Source organism: Rhinoraja longicauda, chromosome 6 (genome assembly GCF_053455715.1).
Source record: "Rhinoraja longicauda isolate Sanriku21f chromosome 6, sRhiLon1.1, whole genome shotgun sequence".
NCBI lineage: Eukaryota > Metazoa > Chordata > Chondrichthyes > Rajiformes > Arhynchobatidae > Rhinoraja > Rhinoraja longicauda.
In genome coordinates, this window is record NC_135958.1 from 66,583,763 (window position 1) to 66,604,591 (window position 20,829).

At 45.3% G+C, this 20,829-nt stretch overlaps 1 protein-coding gene across 2 annotated transcripts in view; it reads right to left on the reverse strand.

The window, feature by feature from the left end:
* Positions 1-16,965, reverse strand: part of xylt2 (xylosyltransferase II) — a 65,186-nt gene extending 48,221 nt beyond the window's left edge. For both annotated transcript variants that reach the window (XM_078401200.1, XM_078401198.1), the window contains exon 1: positions 16,797-16,965. In XM_078401200.1, the coding sequence (XP_078257326.1) occupies positions 16,797-16,925 (129 nt within the window). In that variant the 5' untranslated portion in view covers positions 16,926-16,965. The remainder of the gene's footprint in view (positions 1-16,796) is intronic.
* Positions 16,966-20,829: the final 3,864 nt, after the last annotated feature.

A 20,829-nucleotide genomic window follows, 5' to 3' on the forward strand; every position in this document is an offset into this window, starting at 1 on the left:
ATTTGAATACTCTACCCCAGAGAGCTGTTGAGTCCAAATTTCTGAATACCATCAAGTTGATGTATATTTATGGTTTATAAAACTAATGGGATGCTGGCAGGACAGTGGAGATGAGGTAGTGCTCACGTCATTTATGAACTTACTGAACAGTCAGCTGATTCAACAGACCATACGGGCTACTTCTGCTTCTAGTTCTGTCCGGCTCAATGTCAAAAGCCAAAACCACAGATAATGCCAAAAAAGACATTTGGCTTTATCTGTCAATGCTTCGGATATAATATGGGAGTTATGATAAAACTGTATAAAAAATTGTCGGAGCTCTGGTTCCCACGCTTTGGGAAGAATATGATTGCACTGAGGAGGATGTTCACAAGTCGTTGAACATTTTAGCAATGAGGAGAGACTGGTGGGTTTGTTTACTCTGGAGCAGAGAAAGTAGAGGGGAGGGACCCGACCGAGCTAGACAAAATGAGGGGAATAGATCAGTGTTCTCTGATATTCATTAATTACATTAACAACTTTGATGTGAATGCAGGTGGCATGGTAAATTCATTTTTGTAAGATAAACCAGGGCAGGATTTATACATGAAGTAGGTCCCAGGACAGAGCAATTCAGCAATACAAGTACATATTTTCTTGAAAATATCGACAGATATATAGACAGGCTGATGAAGATGGCGCACAGCATGGTTGCCTTTAAATATCGGTCAGGGCATTGAGTTCAGAAGCTTGGACATCATGTTTCAGCCTTACAAAACATCAGTAATGTCACATTTGGAGTACTGTGTACAATTTTGGTTATCTTGCAGTGAAAGGATGTAATTAAATCGGGAAGAGTGCAAAAAACATGTAGGAATATGTTACCGGGTTGGAGTTTGAATTACAAGTAGAAGCCAGATAGTCTTTCTTCCCTGCAGTGCAGGACTCTGAGGGTTGGCAGAGGATATAAAATCATGAGGGATATAGACAGGGTGAACATCAGTCTTTTTCCCAGTATAGGGAAGTCTAGGTTTGTTGGAGGGGGAGATTTAAAAGGAATTTGGGGATTTGGGGAGCAAGTCTATTCACATACAGGGTGGTGTGTATGTAGAACGAATTAAGGAAATGGTAGAGGAGGGTGTAATTACAATATTTAAAAGATACCTGTGCGAGTATATGTATCGGAAAGGATGGGAGACATACGGGCCAGATGCAGGAAAGTGGGACTGTCTCGGTTAGACAACTCCGTTAGCATGGACAAATTGGACCAAAGGGTCTGTTTCTATCCTATATTGCTCTATTGAGATGGGATAAATGGTGAGAAAATCTTCCCTTTAGCAGAAGTAACTATCGGTTATTTACCCTTAGGTTTAAGGTAGTGGGAGGAGATTACGAGAGGATCTGAATTTTTTAAATTTCATCAGATGACGGTTGAAATCCAAAATGTGCTGTTTGGGGTAGAAAGTAGATAAAGTGTTGTGCTGATACAATTCTGTGATCTGGCCCTGGGCACAGGACAAGCAGATAAGGATGTTCTGGGAAATGGATTCTTGTGACAGGAACATAGATAATAGGTGCAGGAATAGACCGTTCAGCCCTTCAAGCCAGCACCACCATTCAATATGACATGGCTGATCATCCACAATCAGTAACCCATTCCTGCCTTCTCCCCATATCCCTTGATTCCGCTAGCCCAAAGAGTTCTATCTAACTCTCTTTTGAATGCATCCAGTGAATCGGCTTCCATTGCCTTTTGAGGCAGAGAATTCCACAAATTCACAACTCTCTGTGTGAAAAAGTTTTTCCTCATCTCAGTTCTAAATGGCCTACCCCTTATTCTTAAACTGTGGCCCCTGGTTCTGGATTCACCCAACATCGAGAACATATTTCCTGCATCTAGCATGTCCAATCCCTTAATAATTTTATATTGCTATAGTTTTATGTCTCAACAATCTGATGAATTCTGAAAGCACAATGGTGGGACATCATCAGCAGGGTTTTGAAGGAGTTTTCAAAAGACATATTAGTACGGATAAGGACTGGACTTGCAGCTGTATAATCAGCTATAAATAATGAAGCAATGTCTGGAAAGTATATGGAGAAAAGTCTAAAAAGGTTCTTACGAGATAACCGGCAGCTGTCACCCAGAGACCAACCACTGAAGACAACATACCCGAGACAAGGACCAGGAGAAGAACCTGCCAAGTCTAACCTCAGCCAGGTTCATCGAGAGCAGGATATATCGAAATACAGATTGTTGTGTCAGTAACGGAAGTTGTGAAGTAAGCTAAAGTTGCGTAAATAAATGAATTGCGAAACTAAAGAGTTAAGTAATAAGCCGTGTCATGAATCTTTGTTGTTTGGATTTATCATGAATAAAGTATGGTTATTAACTGAGGCAAAGTCACTGTCTGGCATTTTATCTGGTGCTGCATTTAAATGGCAACACATCCCACATTCCTATCAAAGGTACATACAAAATGCTGGAGTAACTCAGCGGGATAGGCAGCATTTCTGGAGAAAAGGAATTCCTATCAATTCCCCTCAGATTCCACCGTTCCCCTGCACACTACGAGCAATTTGCAACAGTCAATTAATCTAGTAATTAATGCATAACATATCACCAGCCTCTCATGTTCCCTTCCCATCACCAGATCCTGCACCACCCGAGATTTTTTTCCCCGATAAAACCATTTTCTTAGAGAATAAAAGCATGAAATTCTTGATCTTGGTAATAGTCAGAAGGCTGGCATGGAATGATCAGTATTCCACCTCCACGTTAAGAATGTTCAGTTAATTAATATTGTAAACAACACAAGGTTTAATTAAGCATGATGTTAATTAACCCAACATTTTAACATAAGAGCAGTTCAGTCCTACTGATTTTGCTCTTCAAAATCCAACAACAGCTCCAGTTTACAAGTAAAGTAAAAGCAGAACATAATTACAGTTGTCAATTGGAATGGTATTTGATTGAATCCCTAAACTAAACAGATGACGCAAGGCAGAAAACAATAAAAAGCCGTTTTTATTCAGATGATAAAAACAATAAATAAGTACATTGCCATCATGGACGACTGGAGGCATGAAAATTGTCCAATCTACTATTTTTACACTCTTGAACTTGGGCATGATTGTGCATAGCAAGATTTTACTGAATTGTACGCAAAAAAAATCCAATCAAAGCAATTCCAGAGTGCAGGAATTTACGCAGTAAAAATTCCAAATTGGAACAGTACAAACAGTCCTCAGCAAAACATAAAGTAGATGGGTGCCTGTTACAATATAATGTGGAGAAATGACATGTAACCGAGTCTGGGAAGTATAATAACACAACCTTGCTTAATCCCAGCATGCACTGAGATTGAATCCATCAATTTGGGGTACAGTTTGCATGTCATTGTGTAGCAGACACAGAACCGTAACAATCTTCCGAGGATAGCCAAAACAGGAAAGAAGAATATTCAGTAATCTTTCTTAGTTGATGGAAGTTGAAAGCTTTTGCTTTTGAAAGAACCGATTAAATAGTTGGAGCTGTTCCCAACACTTCGGTTCGCTCTGTTGGGTTCACTACCACTTGATGGATGAAACTCACATAGCTATTCTGGGAGGAGTTATTTGGTGGTTGCTGAGGATCCGTGCAATGACTATGACATGCAACACCAGGCCTTCTCTGCATCTAAATTAATTGGACTGTGTGCAAACAGAAGATCATGCTCCCAAATAACACCCACCCAAAAAAGCAACCTTTGTTGGAGTCTACAGAGCCTGCAGAGGGCTCCAGTCATCTTAGAACTATAGAACTGGAGGAGAAGCAAGTTATCCTCAACCCTGAGAAACTATCCAAGATATGCAATACAGAGCCCGAAGAATAGGGAGGGAGCAAAAAAAATCAATAGCACGCCAGATCATTCCCAGATACTGACAGTCAAAACCACAAAAAAGGGAAATAGCATAATAGATTTCATAAGTGCAGTCAGAAGAAATGAATGTAAAATTGAAAAAGGGCCATTCACTAAAAAAAATTAAAACTTGATAAAATATTGTCGCCGGAAAGTGGTTTGTGAATATAACTTATGAGCAAGTGATGTGAGTGAGGCAGAAGGGAAAAATATATTTTAAAGGGAAGCTAAATTAACACCAGAGGTTTGATAGTGACCTGGAAAATGATATTTTCTCTCCTTGCTAACCAGTGCCAAAGACATCAAGAATGTGAGAAATTAGCAGGGATTTGCTATGCAGAGGATGCAAAGAATGCTCTATCAGAAGAACTGAAACTAGGGAGAACATCTTTTAGAAGTAAATATATCGAGATACATAATTTACCATGCTCTGTTTAAGGAAGTTACATGCTTGAATTTAATAGCAACTCTTTTATATTTATATAATTAATTATTAACTAATTACTCAATCTATGCAAAAAAACATAATGATTCAAGTATCAAGAGTGATTGAATGCAACAACAATCTTGAAGCTTCACATTTATCATTACTGCATAAAATTCCCAATTTGGTTAAATTTATGTTACACAGCTGTGTGATTGAAGAGGCCAATATTTAAAAGACTGCAGCTTCTATATGGTGCAAAATTGGAAAAGAAATTTGGTCAGGGATTACTTTCATTCCAAAATGTCGTTAATTCTAAATGCAAACTAATCTTTAACTTGTTTTGCACAGGGGAAAAAAGGCTACAAGTTAATTGCCCATTAAAAGCTATGGTTTACAGTTAATTAGGTGTTCTGCTTACTGATTCCATGAATAGGTAGTAATTATTGTTAGCAAAGGCAGTGTACTTGGGGAATTTGGTTTGATTTACAGCATTGAATCAATGTATCACAGAGTGCAAACGTTGTTGATGCAAAGAGTGTGAAAGAGCTGCAGCTAAGTGTCACCAATATTTATGATATTCAAATTTGCTCAAAACGGGATGTTTTTAAGCTCGAACTGATGCTTAATGTAAGAAAGGATGCATTATTTAATGCTTACAGAAGTTTGACTAGTACAGACTACTTACCTCTTCATACATAGACGACATACATTTGACAACAAACTATATATGAAATAAATACAAATCTACAAATGAGTGTCAAGAGACTACAGATGCTGGAAACTAGCAAAAAAAAGGACAGCTGCTGGAGGAACTCAGTGGGTCAGGAAGCCTCTGAGGGGGGAAATTAATAATCAAAACAAACATCATCTATCATTTCCCTCCTCACATGATGTTTGACCCGCTGAACCCATCTAGCAATCCTATTTTGTTTTATAAATCAGGGAAGGAGATGCGTTGCAGCTACAAAATGGTGACCTGTGGGGATCAATGCATTACTTAGCAACATATAGTTGCAAAATCAGGTTGCATCTTGAGGACGTCCAACTCAGGGTTGTTGAGCTGGAAGCTGTTAGTGACATTCTGATGTATCAGGGAAGGAGAAAATTACCCTGACTGACTAAAAGAAAATCAGGGTTGTTGAGCTGGAAGCTGTTAGTGACATTCTGATGTATCAGGGAAGGAGAAAATTACCCTGACTGACTAAAAGAAAATCAAACATCATTATTTAGGTGGTAGCCCATGATTTGGACAGTGTTCGGCAACATTATACCTGGAGGTCCTCTCAAGCATGCCTTTCTTTTCACTCACCCTGCTCCTGCCACCGATTCCTCTCCCTTCGTCCACCAACACCTTCTGCCCATCACCCACCCCTAACCCCTCCACATCCCTTGACCCGCTGGGTTTCTTCAGAAGCATGTTTTTTTGTTGAAAAGGTAACAATAAAGATTAACGACCATAAAACGGACCACACAAAACACTGATTCTTTAACTCTTAAATGAAGAAACAAAGTTCTGTTCAACTCTCATTAAAAATCAGGTGGACTGCAGTCTTGGTAATGTGAACAATTCTGGTCTCCATATGGTAAGAAGGACAGTGGCCAAATGAAGACACAAGAGACTGATCTGGAGTGTTTACAGCAGTTCATTTCAATTTCAGATTTCCATCATCTGGAAATCAGAGCAATAAACAAAGTGAGAGGGGCTCAGAGAATCAGGAAGCACCTGTGGAGGGAAACTAACAGACAATGTTTTGGGTTGTGATCCTCCTTCAGACTGATAGAGCAGGTGGTAGAAAACTGGGAGAGAAAGGGGTGGAACAAAGCCTGGAAAGTAATAGGTGGAGACAGGTAAGGAGGGTTGATTTGGCAGATGGGTGGAGATGGTGACAAAGGCTAGAGGTGAAATGGAGACAGAAGGGTGTGAGGTAAGGAAAAGAAAAGGGCTGCAATGTAATCTGGGGGGAAGAATATACATGGAAGGAACATGGGGAAGGGAAAAGAGAGGGTGATAAAAGGGAATTGAAGGATGGAAGGGAAAAGATAGGATGACAGGTGGTAGGAGAAAGATGTGTGCACTGGGGCGGGCAGGGGGAGAAATGAGAACGGGTGCCAGGGGGTTTACTTGAATGTGGACAAGTGAGTCTTTATGCCATTGGTTGTAGGCTACAATTACACCTCAGCAGCAAAATAATTCTTCACTGCTATTCTAATTCTGTCTTCAAAGTTATATTCACCTTTGGAAACATGAAAATTAGCTAATTGATTTTTTTTTTTTAAAGATGTACAATAAGAACTTTAATGCAGTACATCATAAATGGCATCTGTTCTATTGATAGCATACCAAAATCAGCTTTCATCCAATAAGCACAACAAGCAACAAAGCATCTCAATTTAAAAGCATACAAGATTGATTTAAAATCCCAAAGGACACTTAGCACAGTGCAGACCCCTAATAATCAGGCATTACCACAGATGACACGATACACATTGCCAGTTTGCTGCAGCAGATATGTTCAGAAGCAAAAGTGATTAATTAATTATGCTTTACCAAATACCTGCTGTTCTCCTGCTTTTTAACCATGTTCCGACACCAGTTCATCTCTTGCCTTTGTCACTTACTCCATCCATCTGCCAAATAGCCCCTGCCCCCTCTCCCCCCCCCCCCCCCACTCACCTGTATCCAACTGTCACTTGCCAGGCTTTGTCCCGCCCCCACCTCTTTTCCAAGCAAATCAAGGCAAATGGGGATTAGTTGGGAGGTAGAAATTGATCATGGAATAGTGGCAACTTCATAAATTCATAAGTCATAGGAGCAGAGTTAGGCATTTCGACCCATTGAGTCTACTCTGCCATTCAATAACGGCTGATCTATCTTTCCCTCTCAACACAATTCTCCTGCCTTCTCCCCGTAACCTTTGACACCCTTACAGCACAAATGACGACTACTTGGCTCATCTTGTTCATGTCCATCAATAAAGACGATCTCATCCATCTCCATTTCCCAGCCTTTGGATTGTGGTCTTGAAGTTACTATGCATCAAAAGCTCATCCAAGTAGCTCTCTTTCTTATGATTAATAGCTCCTCTTCTATACCATTTTAGATAGCAAGTTCCTGGTGCTCTCTGGCAAGGTATTCCTTCAATTCCCTTTAACCTCTTTAATTATTAGCCCTTTTGTCAAGAAAAGTAGATCCTTCCTATTCATTCCATCAAGGCTCTCAAATTTAATACATTGCAATTCAAGCATCCTTCTCTATTCCAGGGAAAATCACACTACCTAACTATTCTTTCCTCAATTAAGATTCTTTATTTCTAGCTACATCCTGGTAATTCCCCTTCCTATACCAATCTAACTGCCTTTAATGTTATCCACTGCCACACATACTACGGCTGGGTAACCTACATCCCAACGGTATGAATTCTATAATTGTAAATAACATCCTCTCTATTCACCATTCCCCACCTCCCACACCCAATTCCGTTCTCCACCAGATCTTCTCCCACCCCACCCTATCCAAGTTCACCATTTTGCTTCCCCCATTCTCTTCTACCTACCTCTTGTTCTACATTTCAAACTGTACCTTATTAGATTCCACCATTTGCACCCTTTTGTCTTCTTCACTTCCTTGATTCATCTGCCAAGCACCCCTCACCTGGGTCCACCTATCACTTGCTAGCTCATGTCCTTCCTCTCATCTCAGCTCTCAAGTCTCTACTCCATCAGTCTGAAGAAAGATCCCAAACAGAAATGTTGTTTGTCTATTTCCCTCTACAGAGGTAGACTGGCCTGGTGAGTTCCTATAGCAGTTCAATTTCCGCTCAAGATTCTAGCATCTGCAGTCGCTTGTCTCCCCATTACAGTAAATCACTTCACTTGTGCCTCTTGCACAGATCATTTTTGTGATGTGATCATAACTGCATGTGGTTCCTTAATCACTCTAAGCATTGAAACGTTTCAATCAGCTCCGGCAGGAGCTTGTAAGTCATTAAAAATACAGTATCCATGGTGACATCTTAGCCATCTGCCTCCACTACTGTATTTCTTCTTCGACAATGTAATTCAAGATCCCTCTATTCAGCTACACTTCTCGGGATCCTAACATACACTCGGAATTTCACTGGAGTTGTTTTCCGCCTGTAATCAGCACCCACCTTCCTGCTGAACCCTTAAGCAGGCCCTTGGCAAACACTCCAGCAGATTTAACAGCCCTATTTCCCAGCTCAGTAAATAATGAGCACAGCATGGAAGCATAATGGTCTCAACAATGATAATCGTCTGTTCAGAGCTTGCAATTAGAGGCAAAAATCAGCAGGAATCCAAGGGCCTCGGCAACAATCCACAGCAAATGGGGAATTTAAACTCAGTCAATTCAATGATCTGGAATTAATTTGCAATGACTAGAAAGAGCTGGCAGAGGAAGTGGTACAGGCGGTACAATTATAACTTTAAAAGATATTTGGACAAGTAGATACAAAGTCATACAGCACAGAAAGAGGCCATGCAACTCAACTCACCCTTACTGACAAAGATTGTAGGCTTGTATACACTGGAATTTAGAAGGATGAGAGGGGATCTTATCGAAACATATAAGATTATTAAGGGGTTGGACATGTTAGAGGCAGGAAACATGTTCCCGATGTTGGGGGAGTCCAGAACCAGGGGCCACAGTTTAAGAATAAGGGGTAGGCCATTTAGAACAGAGATGAGGAAAAACTTTTTCAGTCAGGGAGTTGTAAATCTGTGGAATTCTCTGCCTCAGAAGGCATTGGAGGCCAGTTCTCTGAATGCATTCAAGAGAGAGCTAGATAGAGCTCTTAAGGATAGCGAAGTCAGGGGGTATGGGGAGAAGGCAGGAACGGGGTACTGATTGAGAATGATCAGCCATGATCACATTGAATGGCGGTGCTGGCTCGAAGGGCCAAATGGCCTACTCCTGCACCTATTGTCTATTGTCCATAAAATGTCTATCTGTGCTAGTTCCATTTACCTGCACCTGGCCCATATTCCTCTAACCTTTCCTATCCACGTATTTGTCCAAATGTCTTTTAAATGTTGTCATTGTACCCACCTGCACAGCTTCCTCTGGCAGATCATTCAGCTCATTTCATATCCCCCCTCCACCTTCTATGTGAAAATTTGCTCCTCAGATCCCCTTTAAATCTTTGGTAGACACAAAATGCTGGAGTAACTCAGCGGGTCAGGCAGCATCTCGGGAGAGAAGGAATGGGTGACTTTTCAGGTCGATACCCTTCTTCAGACAGTTTTTTTCCCCTTTAAATCTTTCTTCCCTTACCTTAAACCTTTTATTTTTAGACGCCCTCAACCTTGGATTAGACTGACCATCTATCTTGTCTGTACCCCATATGATTTTATTTGCCTCCATGTCACCACTCAATCTCCTATGCTCCATTTTGCTCTGTCTTTTACATGCTGCTTTTATTATTAGCACACACATAAACTCAGAACATACCCTTCCACACTTCCAAATAAATTAGGATTGGCCCTGCTTTGATGGGAATGAGGGACATGAAATCACAGATTGTGGGAGCATAGAAGTCTTCAGCACCTCATGGATGCCCAATTTTGAATTGCCAGGTCCGTAATAATCCTGTCCCATTCAGCACAATGGCAGCATTGTACAACAGGTTTCATGTGAAGCCAGGACTTTCTTGCCACAAGATCACAGGAGTATGACTGTTTTGCAGGTCTTCTCATTGAAGACTCAAATATTGTGTGGATACAGATCCACATCCATTCCATGTTGGAAATGAAAAAGGGAACCTTGCTTTACCATACCAGCAATCACAGGGGAAAGTAGGGCTGGTAGGAGAAGTGGTGGGCTGGGAGGCAGAGTTGTGCAACAGAAACAGCTTTGATTGGGTCCCACATAGAATAGCTTGATTTTGCAATTCCAAGCCAAAGCCTGCCAATTTCCAAGGTAACTTAATCGCTGACTCTGCAGAAGCTATGAATCTGAAGATTAAACTCGGTGTCAAGCTATTGACGAACTCAAAGGGTCCACTTGATGGGCATTATATGCAGGATGACAAGCAGCTACCAAAGGAGTCAATGGGTTGCTGCCCAGAATCGTGAACTCTCGGTTTCTCCACCAAGGAATTCAGGGCAAACTTAACAGCACATAAAGTGGAAAGGCTGCAAGGAAAGATGGCGTGCCTTAAGGCTCCCTCTAACATCTCACATTGATGCTCTGAACTAGTTTCAGAGCCAAAATTCAAATGTTTTGAGGAGAGCAAGGAGTTTCCCTGAATTTGTTACGATGCAAATGTTGCTCTGCCAAAACCTGGAACAGCAACTCCAGATGTGCAAGATGATTACCACAGAAGTTCAACTTTTACTGCAGCTCAACCTTCATATGTACATCATTCACTCCATCACTTCTAGTCCACCCTACTCCCCTCCCAATAGCATATCCTCACTCCCCTCCTCTCCAACCCCTTTCCCTCCCATTTCCCTCCACTCCAGCCTTTCCTGCCCACTCCATTTTTTTCTTCACCTCTCTCCCTCTGCGCCTCTTCATTCTCTCTCCATGTTCAACTCTATTCTCTCCACCATCTCCCCTTCCATTCTTATTTGTACTTTATGTCTGCACTTGCTCTCCACTTGTGCAACTCACCAATCCCATTCGCACAATCTTCTTCTTAAAATCATAGAATCATACAGCACAGAAATTGACCTTTCTGCCAAACTCATCCATGCCTAACAAGATGCCCCATCTAAACTAGTCCTATTTGCCTTGCTTGACCCATATCTCTCTCAACCTTTACCTGTCCAAATGTCTTTTAAATGCTGTTATAGTACCTGTCTCAACTACGTCCATGGGCAGCTCATTCCACATATATTGCCCCTCATTTTCCCAATAAATCTTGCCCTTTCCCAGCCTTACACCTATGCCCTCTGGTTCTTGATTTCCTAACCCTGGGGAAAAGGATGTTCTTGGAGTGCTGAGGGGTGATCTTGGAGAGGTGTACAAGATATCTTATACATTCACCCTATCAATTCCCTGCATGATTTTATATACCTCTCTAAGATCACCCCTCAGCGCTCCAAGGAATAAAGTCCTAGTCTGCCCAATGGGCAGTGGGTTTGATACACATACTCCAGACACAAAATGCATAAACACATTTCTTTTCAGGTCACTTAATTCTCTTCCCTCCATTTTATATGTGTAATCCCTTCACCAACAGGGAAAGCCCAGTACTAACTTTTGCCACATCCTCATCCTTATATTCTTTGATCAAATCTCCCCATATTCTTCATTTCTCTAAAGCAAACAGTCCCAGCCTCTATGCTTTGAACCATGGTCCCTCAACACAGGAGCAATTCTCCTCACTCCTTTCTGTATCCTAATGCATTCACATTATTTCTACAATGAGACAACCAAAATTGAGGCTACATTAGTTTCATAAGGGTTTAGCATGAATTCCAGTTTTATACTTGCATCAATAAAGCCCAGAAATGTGTATGCCATAACTGCTTAATCAAGGCTAAATCAGCCTTGCCACTTTCCACGGGGAGCCTCCCTGCTTTTCTACAACTGCAGACTCCATTACCCCCCCGCCCCCCCTCTCCAATACCATATCGCTCCACTCACTCCTCTGATCTCTCTCTTCCCCCTCGCTTTATTTTATCTCCAACGCTCCCCTTTCTTTTGGACACCCCCTTCTGGCTGTTTACCCTCTCTCAACCGTTTCATTTCCAACTGCAATTGTGACACAATCACCTCTACTTCACTCCCCTCACCTAATCCAACCACACCCTTTCCAAAAGTACAGCTCACCGCTCACTTTGCACCAATCCTAACCTCGTCATCAAACCCTCAGACAAGGTGTTGCCATTGTGGTCTAGCAGTCTTGCAGAGGCTAGAGGCATCTTTTACACACCTCCTCTTACCTACCCAAGGACCATGACCCTACCCATGAACACCAGGCCACGTCTCCCGGATATGATAGATCTCATCACATTAATTCCAATTTCCTGGCCCCCCATCATCTCATACTCACCATGGATGTCCAAACTCTACACACTTCCGTCCAATTCAGGAAAGTCTTCTGCTTTTTTTCTAGAACAAAGACCTAACCAGTTCCCCTCCACTCTTATCCTCCTGGCAGAACTTGTTCTTACTCTCAATAACTTCTCTTGATTCCTTTCACTTTCTTCAAATCAAACAAGTAACTATAGACACTCGGATGGGCCCTTGCTCCGCCTGTCTTTTCGTTGGCTGTGTGGAATGGTCTTTCTTCCAAACCTACTCTGGCAAATCTCAACTCTTTTTCCACTATATCAACAACGACATTGCCGATGCTTCCAGCACTCACGTGGAACTCGTCAACTTTATCACCTTTGCTCCCAACTTCCACTCGGCTCTTAAATTCACTTGGACCATTTCAGACACTTTTCCTTTTCTGGATCTCTTAATCTCCATTCCTTGCCACTCCTTTGCATTTCCTCCATGATGTGACTGCTGGCAGGATCATATTGAAGGTAGCAGAAATGTTGGAGAATATGTTGGATGTGGAGGCTGATAAAGTATAAGGCAAGGACTAGGGAATCTCTATCCTTGTTCTGTCAGGGAGTAGGGGGAGCAAGAGCAGAACTGTGGGACACAGAAGAGTCATGGGTGGAGGATCCATCTCTAATAGCAGTGGGGGGGGGGGGGATCAGGTTTACTGAAGAAAGGGCATTTAAAATATCTTATTTTCTATAGCCAACCTAAATTTTATAGTGTCATAATTACTATGTTCCAAATTTCCCTACTGAAATTTTGTATATTGACCCGCCTCATTCTCCATAACCATATGCAACAACGGCTCCAGAATCATATCGCTCAGAAAATTACATTTTCTCCCCAATCATTCCCTCTTCTCCCAGTGTGTAGATACAACAGATTTAAAACAAGTACCACCAGGTTCAGGAAGAACAACTTCTCCGTTGTTATCAGGCTATTGAACATCCTTTCACAAGCTGGGTGAGGTCCAATCTTCCAATCCACTTCACAGCGGACCTCACACTGATTTTAAAATCTGTAACTGCAACTAATTTTTTGCACACTGGTATTTTTCCTTTTTGCACTGCCTGTTGTACTTGTGTATGGCTTGCTTGTACTCGTGTATAATATGATCTAACTTGATTTAACTATGATTGCCAAACAAAGCTTTTCACTGTATCTCAGTACACGTGGCAATAATAAATCAATACCAATTATCCTGGACATATTTTAGAAATTCTTCATCCTCTCTGCTTTAAACACTATAATTATCCTAAAGTAATTTGAGTCTCCCATTATAACCACCCTTTAATTTTCGCACTTCTCTGCAATCACCTGCATATTTGCCAATCTGTATCTGTCTTACTTTTTGGCAACTGATGGAATTATACCCAAGTGCAATGTTCCCTCTATTGATTCTTAGCTCTAACCAAACAAATTCCATATTTGATTCTTCTACAACATCCTCTCTCCATCTTTGTCATATCCTATTTAACCAACATCACCACTGCACTTCCTTCCTGAACACTTCACAGCCAGGAATATTTAATGTCTCTTCCTGACCCCTTTTTTCAGCCGTTTCTGTTATTGCAACATCATATTCCCACATGGCACTCTGCACCTGTAGTTCACTAACCTTATTTACCACACTTCTTCTAAGCAGATATATGTGCAGTAAACCAAATTCTGTTTTATTCGGTTTCAGTCTGTTTTCCCTCACTGCCCCCTCTCCCTCCCCCTCTATTTTGTTCTTGGTGCCAACTCTCTCCCTCATTCCCTTCCAGTCAGCCTCCTTTCCATGCCAATCCCACCCTGCCCATATTCCAAGTGTCCTTCCCTGCCTCCAGTTTGCTCTCTTGCCCCCATCTCTAGCCCAGTCCCTGACTCTACGCAACCTAGAGTCCCCATCCCTCTTTCCTGGATCACATCCTCATCCCTCCCAAATCCTGCCTCTGCTAAGCTAGTTCCAACTCTCTCTCCCCCCCTTGGATATCAACCATCAACAACCTCCCATCAGCTTTATGATCCCCAACTAATGCTCTCCCACTCAATTCCTCGGCCCACCCAACTCCAACACTCTCACCCCTCTGCTCCCTGACCCCTCTTACCCTCTCTCTCTCTCTCTGTGCCAGACACTATTCCTAACCCACACCAGACTCACATGCCCTCCCAATGCCCCAATTACCTGCCTCTGTGGCTTCCAAGTAAACCAGGCCATCTCAGACTACTTCGGCACCTCACTGCATTCGAGACTCTTCACCACCCATTCTCCCCCTCCCAACATGCTCACAACCATCCCCTTCGGTTCCCCCAATCTTTACCCCTCTGGGACTCCTTGGCCCTCACCCCCAGTACCTTCAACTCTACCTCTTGACACTTTCATGGCATCAAGCCCTCTCCCATCTTGCGTGCAACTGTCTTCCCATCAGCCCATACTTCCTCCCTCATTCGCAGCCAGATCCCCTCCTATTCAACCCAGACTTCTTTTGCATCCCAGTCAATCTTCCCACAATCCCTACTTGGCCCCAGACTGTAATTCTCTCCTCATCCAGCCAATTCTCTCCTCTCCTCCCTGCCTCCTTCGTTCAGGCCGACCTTCCTCCCTCGCATCCAGTGCCCCTCCATTACCATCATTCACCTCCACCTTGTCGCCCTTCCCTATCACCCACTTTGACGGAAAACCCTCCTCCCAATCAGCATCCCACTGCGCTAAACCACCTCACCCTCCCCACACCTCACCTTCTGACCACAACACTCCTCACTTCCCTGCCCCCTGCTTCCCCAGTGAACCTCAGCCCTCTATCAAGTTTTCCAGTTCTTCCTCCTCTATAATCCACTGCCCCCTACACCACACTACACCCCTATAACCCATCAACATCTGGGCCAAAGGTCCTCTTAGACCCTGTCCCCTGAATAACCCTAACAAAATCTCAAAACCCATGATTCGTACAGTCTCACCTGTCTGATCCCTGACCACTCCTCTCCCTTCCCTTACTCCCCTCTTCCCTGCCTTACCACTGACCCCCCCCCCCTTTCCTTCTCCTGCCTTGTCCTGAATCCTCTCCCCATTTAGATTTAGACATACAGCGCGGAAACAGGCCCTTCGGCCCACCGAGTCCGCGCCACCCAGCATTCCCCGCACATTAACACTATCCTACACACACTAGGGACAATTTTTACATTTTACCCAGCCAATTAACCTACATACCTGTACGTCTTTGGAGTGTGGGAGGAAACCGAAGATATCGGAGAAAACCCACGCAGGTCACGGGGAGAACGTACAAACTCCGTACAGACCGCGCCCGTAGTCAGGATCGAACCTGAGTCTCCGGCGCTGCATTCGCTGCATTATCTCTTCCCACCTTCTCCTCCCCTGCCCAACAGCCAACCCTCTCCTCTGCAAAAACCCTAAACCACTTCCTCGCCCCCTCTCCATTTATTCATGACCTCTACAACACTTCCGACATGCTCCTCTCCTCCCCCTCTCCTTGTTGACACCTGACTCTCTCCCCTTCCCCTTCCTTACATGACCCCTACCCTCCCAATTCCCCTCCCGTCTTAGACCTGACCTCCTCCTTCTTCCTATTACCTGTCACACTCCTGACCCAAACCCCGACCACTACCCCCCCCCCTCACTCCTGACCACTCCTCCCCCTCACTCCTGACCACTACTCCTCCCCTCACTCCTGACCGCCTCCCCCTGACCACACTCCTGACCACAACCCCACCCCTCACTCCTGACTACGACGTCTCCCCCTCACTCCTGATCACGATCCCTCCCCCTCACTCCTGACCACCACCTCTCCCCCTCACTCCTTCCCTGTACTCCTGACCACAACCCTCTCCCCATGACCAGATCCCACTCCCCCTCCCCATGTCGTCGTCCCCACTGTTGACCATGACCCGTCCCCCTCACTCCTGACCACGACCCCCCTCCCCCTCACTGCTGACCTCGACACCACCCTCCCCCCCCCCACTCCTGACCACGACACTTCACTCCTGACCACGACCCTCTCCCCCGACCACGGCGGCACCATCCCCCCTCACTCCTGATCATGACCCCCCCTCCCTTCCTGACCGGCGCAAGCCTCTCCCCATGACCCTCTCCTCCCTGATCAAAAACCTCTCCCCCCTCCTTCCCGACCCCTTCACTCCTGACCCCGAGCCCCTCACTACTAACCCCTTCATCCCTCACTCCTGACCCCCTCCCCATCCCTCACTGCTGCCCCTTCCCCCCTCCTCTTCATCCCTCACTCCTGACACTCTCCTCCCGACCACAACCTTGCCTCACTCCTGGCCTCCCCCTCTTGATTCTGTCTCCCCTCCCTCATCCCTCTTCTGCTCTCTCGCTACCGGCTACGGCCTCTCTCCACTGACGACCCCCTCCTCCCGGGTTCTTCTCCCTTCATTGCCTCCCACCAGCCGCTCCTTCTCCGCCATGTCCCTCACCGTCCCCTCCCCCGGGTCCGGACCCTAGCCTCACCTTGTCCTCCGCCTCCAGGCCGCTGAAGCTCCACACGGCCAGCGCCTGCACGGCCAGGATAGCCAAGGCTGCCGCTGCCGCCGCCCGATACCGCCGCGCCAGCTTCCGAGCCCGGAGCTTGGCCACCATCTTCCCGGCCGAGTCAGCGCGGGGCCGCGCACTTGCGCGGGCGGGAGCCCGGCCGCGGGATCGCGCCGCGTGCGCGTGGGTGCGCGCGCCCCCGGACTGTCAGGGGGCTGGGCGCGAGGATGCGCCGCTCGCGCGCCCACTCGCGGATTCAGGGAGAGCGATTGAGCGGGAGGCGAGCGGCCAATCGGCCTACAGCTCCCTCCTCTGGTGCGGGGTCCGTGGCCTCACGACCCCCCCCCCCCCTTAGGTACTGTTTAAATGTCCCGGACCCCTTGGTCTTGGTCAAAATCTCTCATCCCCTTTCCTTTCGCCGACCTGACTACACCATCAAGGCCCCTCGTCTTTCGAAGATGGTTCAATGGTACTTTATTGTCACATGTACCGAGATACAGTGAAATTGTTTTTTTTGTATACAGTTCAGTAAAAGTATTACTATACTACATAAGCACATCTTTGTAGTAGAAAGGAACTGCAGATGTTGGTTTCCACCGAAGATAGACACAAAATGCTGCAGTAACTAACAGGGTCAGGCAGCATCTCTGGAGAAAAGGAATAGGTGACGTTTCGGGTCGTCTGAAAAAGGGTCTGTACCTGAAATACCACCTTATCCTTTTCTCCACAGTGCTGCCTGACCCGCTGAGTTAATTTTATGTCTATCTTAAGCATATCTTAGATTCAGCACAAGTATAGGGGGATTGCACATAAGTGATGCACGGAGTCGCTCAAGCCATCTGGAGGACATAGCAGCTTACGGCATACACTACCAACACATGCAACAGGTTCATTTTACCTTGGAAAAAAACGCCAAAATGGCCAATTTTTGTGCTGTAAAAATGAGGACAAAGCTGGAGGATCTGGCGGAGGAAGAGGAACCGGGAGAAGGCCTGCCAAGCCCGCGGACGCAGGAAGCAGCTGGGAAGACGTCTGGCCAGCCGGCGGGAGAAGGGGATACATGGCCGGGCAAGGCCGAGAAGCAGAGGGCTGCCGATCGGCCGGCGGGGGGAGAAGAGGAGAAGGAGGGGGAGGAAAGGACGGGTTGAGTGAGCTGGGAGAGGAGCAGCAGGAAGAACCCGAGCCGAGGGGCCTGGAGATCTACAGGGGCAGAAGCAGCGAGCGCTGGAGGTCGGCGACACGCTGGGGTCAGAGGGCGAAGGCCCCAGGGAGTTGTGCTCAACGGCTTTGGAGGAGGAAGCGGTGGAAAAGGAGGAGGAGCGGAGTGTCGAGCCCGAAGAGGAGGAGGAAGAGGACCAAGGAGAGACCGATCGGCAGCAGAAGCCGAGCAGCTGCGAGAGCTGGGCTGGGCGCTGGGAGCCGAGGCGGAGGACCAGGCCATGGTTCTGCTCGGCAGCCCCGGCCACAAGGTGTTGAGCGCCAGTCAAGTGGAAGTGGGACCCGGCTGACAGAGATGGCGAGCAGTGACAAGGGGCTGGAAGGCCAGCAGGTGCGGTGAGGGGCCGAAGAGCCGCAGGAAGCGAGGTGCGGAGCAAGGGTACCGAGCCTGGAGGAGCGCAGGAACGGGGAGTGGTGGCGGGACACTCGGAGCGCCGGGAAGGAGCCGGAGACGCTCTGATGGGTGAAGACGGGTGAAGCTGAGCTGCAGCAAAGTGCAACACCCTCTTATTTGGACTGGCGAATTGTTCCACAACAGAAGTCGTTCCAAACATAAAATAGAAGAAAAAGACTAAGCAAAGAGCTGCACTGTAAGTGATTACCTGCAGTACACGGCGTGCCCCCCACGGTGTGGCAACAGTCCGGGTCAGGGGTCATGAACTCGCCTGCCATGCAATCCCATATACAGGAATAGTTCAATGAGACAGTATACAAGAGTTTGGCACCATTTTCAAAACCAAGTTTGTTGTAGGTGTAGAGTTCTTAATCTAGCCAGAAAGGCCGATTGGCCTGGCGGCGTTGCAGGGTTGGCCTAGCCAAGCATAGCCGTTGGTGTCCTCCACTGTTGCTCCATGGCTTTGTGCAGGTGCAGCTCTTGTATGGTCCGCCTGCTTGGTCACTGGGAGCGGTGCCTGATCCAGTCAAACCCCAGGCTGCTGCAGGGCCTCCAGGGCCCACACCATCGAGGTGCACTGCACTGCCTCCTGCAGCCAGTCCGCTTACCAGCCCTTCTGTTTCTACCTCAGTTGGCCTCACAGTCTTCCCCGTCCGAGCACCATCACTGCCAATGAAAGGCTGTGGTATCGCCCCTCAGGGCTGGAGCATCAGCACTTCTTTGACCATGTGGCCCACGGATGACCTTTTTCATTATCTCCATCTGGGTTGCTATGGACAATGTGTCCATGGCTTTGGACATGCAAATCCATGCCATTTCTATCTCTTTTCAAACTTTGGACTATCAATACTTCCTTTTTCTGATGCAGTTCTTCAAGACATCTCAAGCAAGAACATAATTCTTGTTCCGGAAAGTCTGCAGTTTGTGTGCTACTTCTGTTTCATTGGTCCCGAAGAGAATGTATAACGACATTTTAATGCTGTTCCTGTTTAAGATAAGTGTGAGGTGTTGCATTTTGGGAAGGCAAATCATAGCAGGACCTTCACAGTGAGAGAGAGAGAGAGTCAAGTGTTTTATTGTCATATGTCCCAGATAGAACAATGAAATTCTTACTTGCAGCAACACAACAGTATATATAAACATAGAAACACAGTACTGTGCGCTGTAAACAATATAATAAATGAGAGAGAAAAAAAAGTTCAATGTGTGTATCGATACACATACTCACAAATACACACATATGTAGATCATATATATGTATATATACACACACACACGTCACGCACACATACGTACACACAAAAAACCTCCAATAATAGTGTAATAATAATAGTCCATGTAGTTCAGAGCTTATTTGAGGCTGTAGTGTTTAATAGCCAAATAGCTATAGGGGAGAAGCTGTTCCTGAATCTGGGTGTTACAGTTTTCAGGCTCCTGCACCTTCTTCCCAATGGCAGGGGTGAAATGAGTGTGTGGCCAGGGTGGTGTGGGTCTCTGACCTTTGTTGGCTGCCTTTTTGAGTGCACGCACAGATAACTGTAAGCGCACACACAGATATCTTGTTGTCAATTCCCGATGACCCACTCAATTATTATACAGTACAAAGTTCTTGGTAAAGAGAGTGCACAATCAAAAATGGGAGAGAGTGGAACTTAATGCAGGAGGAGAAGATGCCCAAAAGTTTAATATTGGAAGTTAATGTAAATATATCAGACTAAAATGTAGGTGAAAACAATATTAACTATAACATGACAGGACAAATTGAATGTCTAGACTGCATTATGTTGGATTATGTAAATGATGGGAATCTGCTGAGTGAAAAGTGTCTACATTAAAGGTTTCTGTCACGTATTTCTACCCCAGAGGCATTAAGCTGGGCTGTGAGTTGGTGAAACTCCAAAACAAAAGGAGAGGAGGAGTAGTTGAACATTTTTTCTGCTGATGTTAGTCACACTATTATGGAGAAATGCTGGATCAGAAAAAGGAATGCTAAAAGAGAAAGAGAATTCCTCATGAAATCAAGGATCTACCGACTGATCCTATCCAACATATACTTGCTACCTGTGAGTGACTAATTCAATTAATTGTTGTTAGAAAACTTGAATAATCGGATCACAATAGACTTTTTTATCGATTGCATTTGCCGCATGCATACTGCTGTTTCAGAGGACTACTGGTGAGAACAGAGCCTCTGGCAGAGTTCTAACATTGCAGAGAACACTCTTGACTCCCGACTCTCCTTTGATTTGACAGGCAATTTCACAGGTGGATTTCAACGCAATGGGAATATTAAATTATATTGGAGTCAATAAGGCAACAGCTCGACTGTAGTATTGAAGACCTGTGTGAAGAATCAAGAGTGTTTAATCTGCTCAATGGGTCCACTTGGTCGAGTAACAA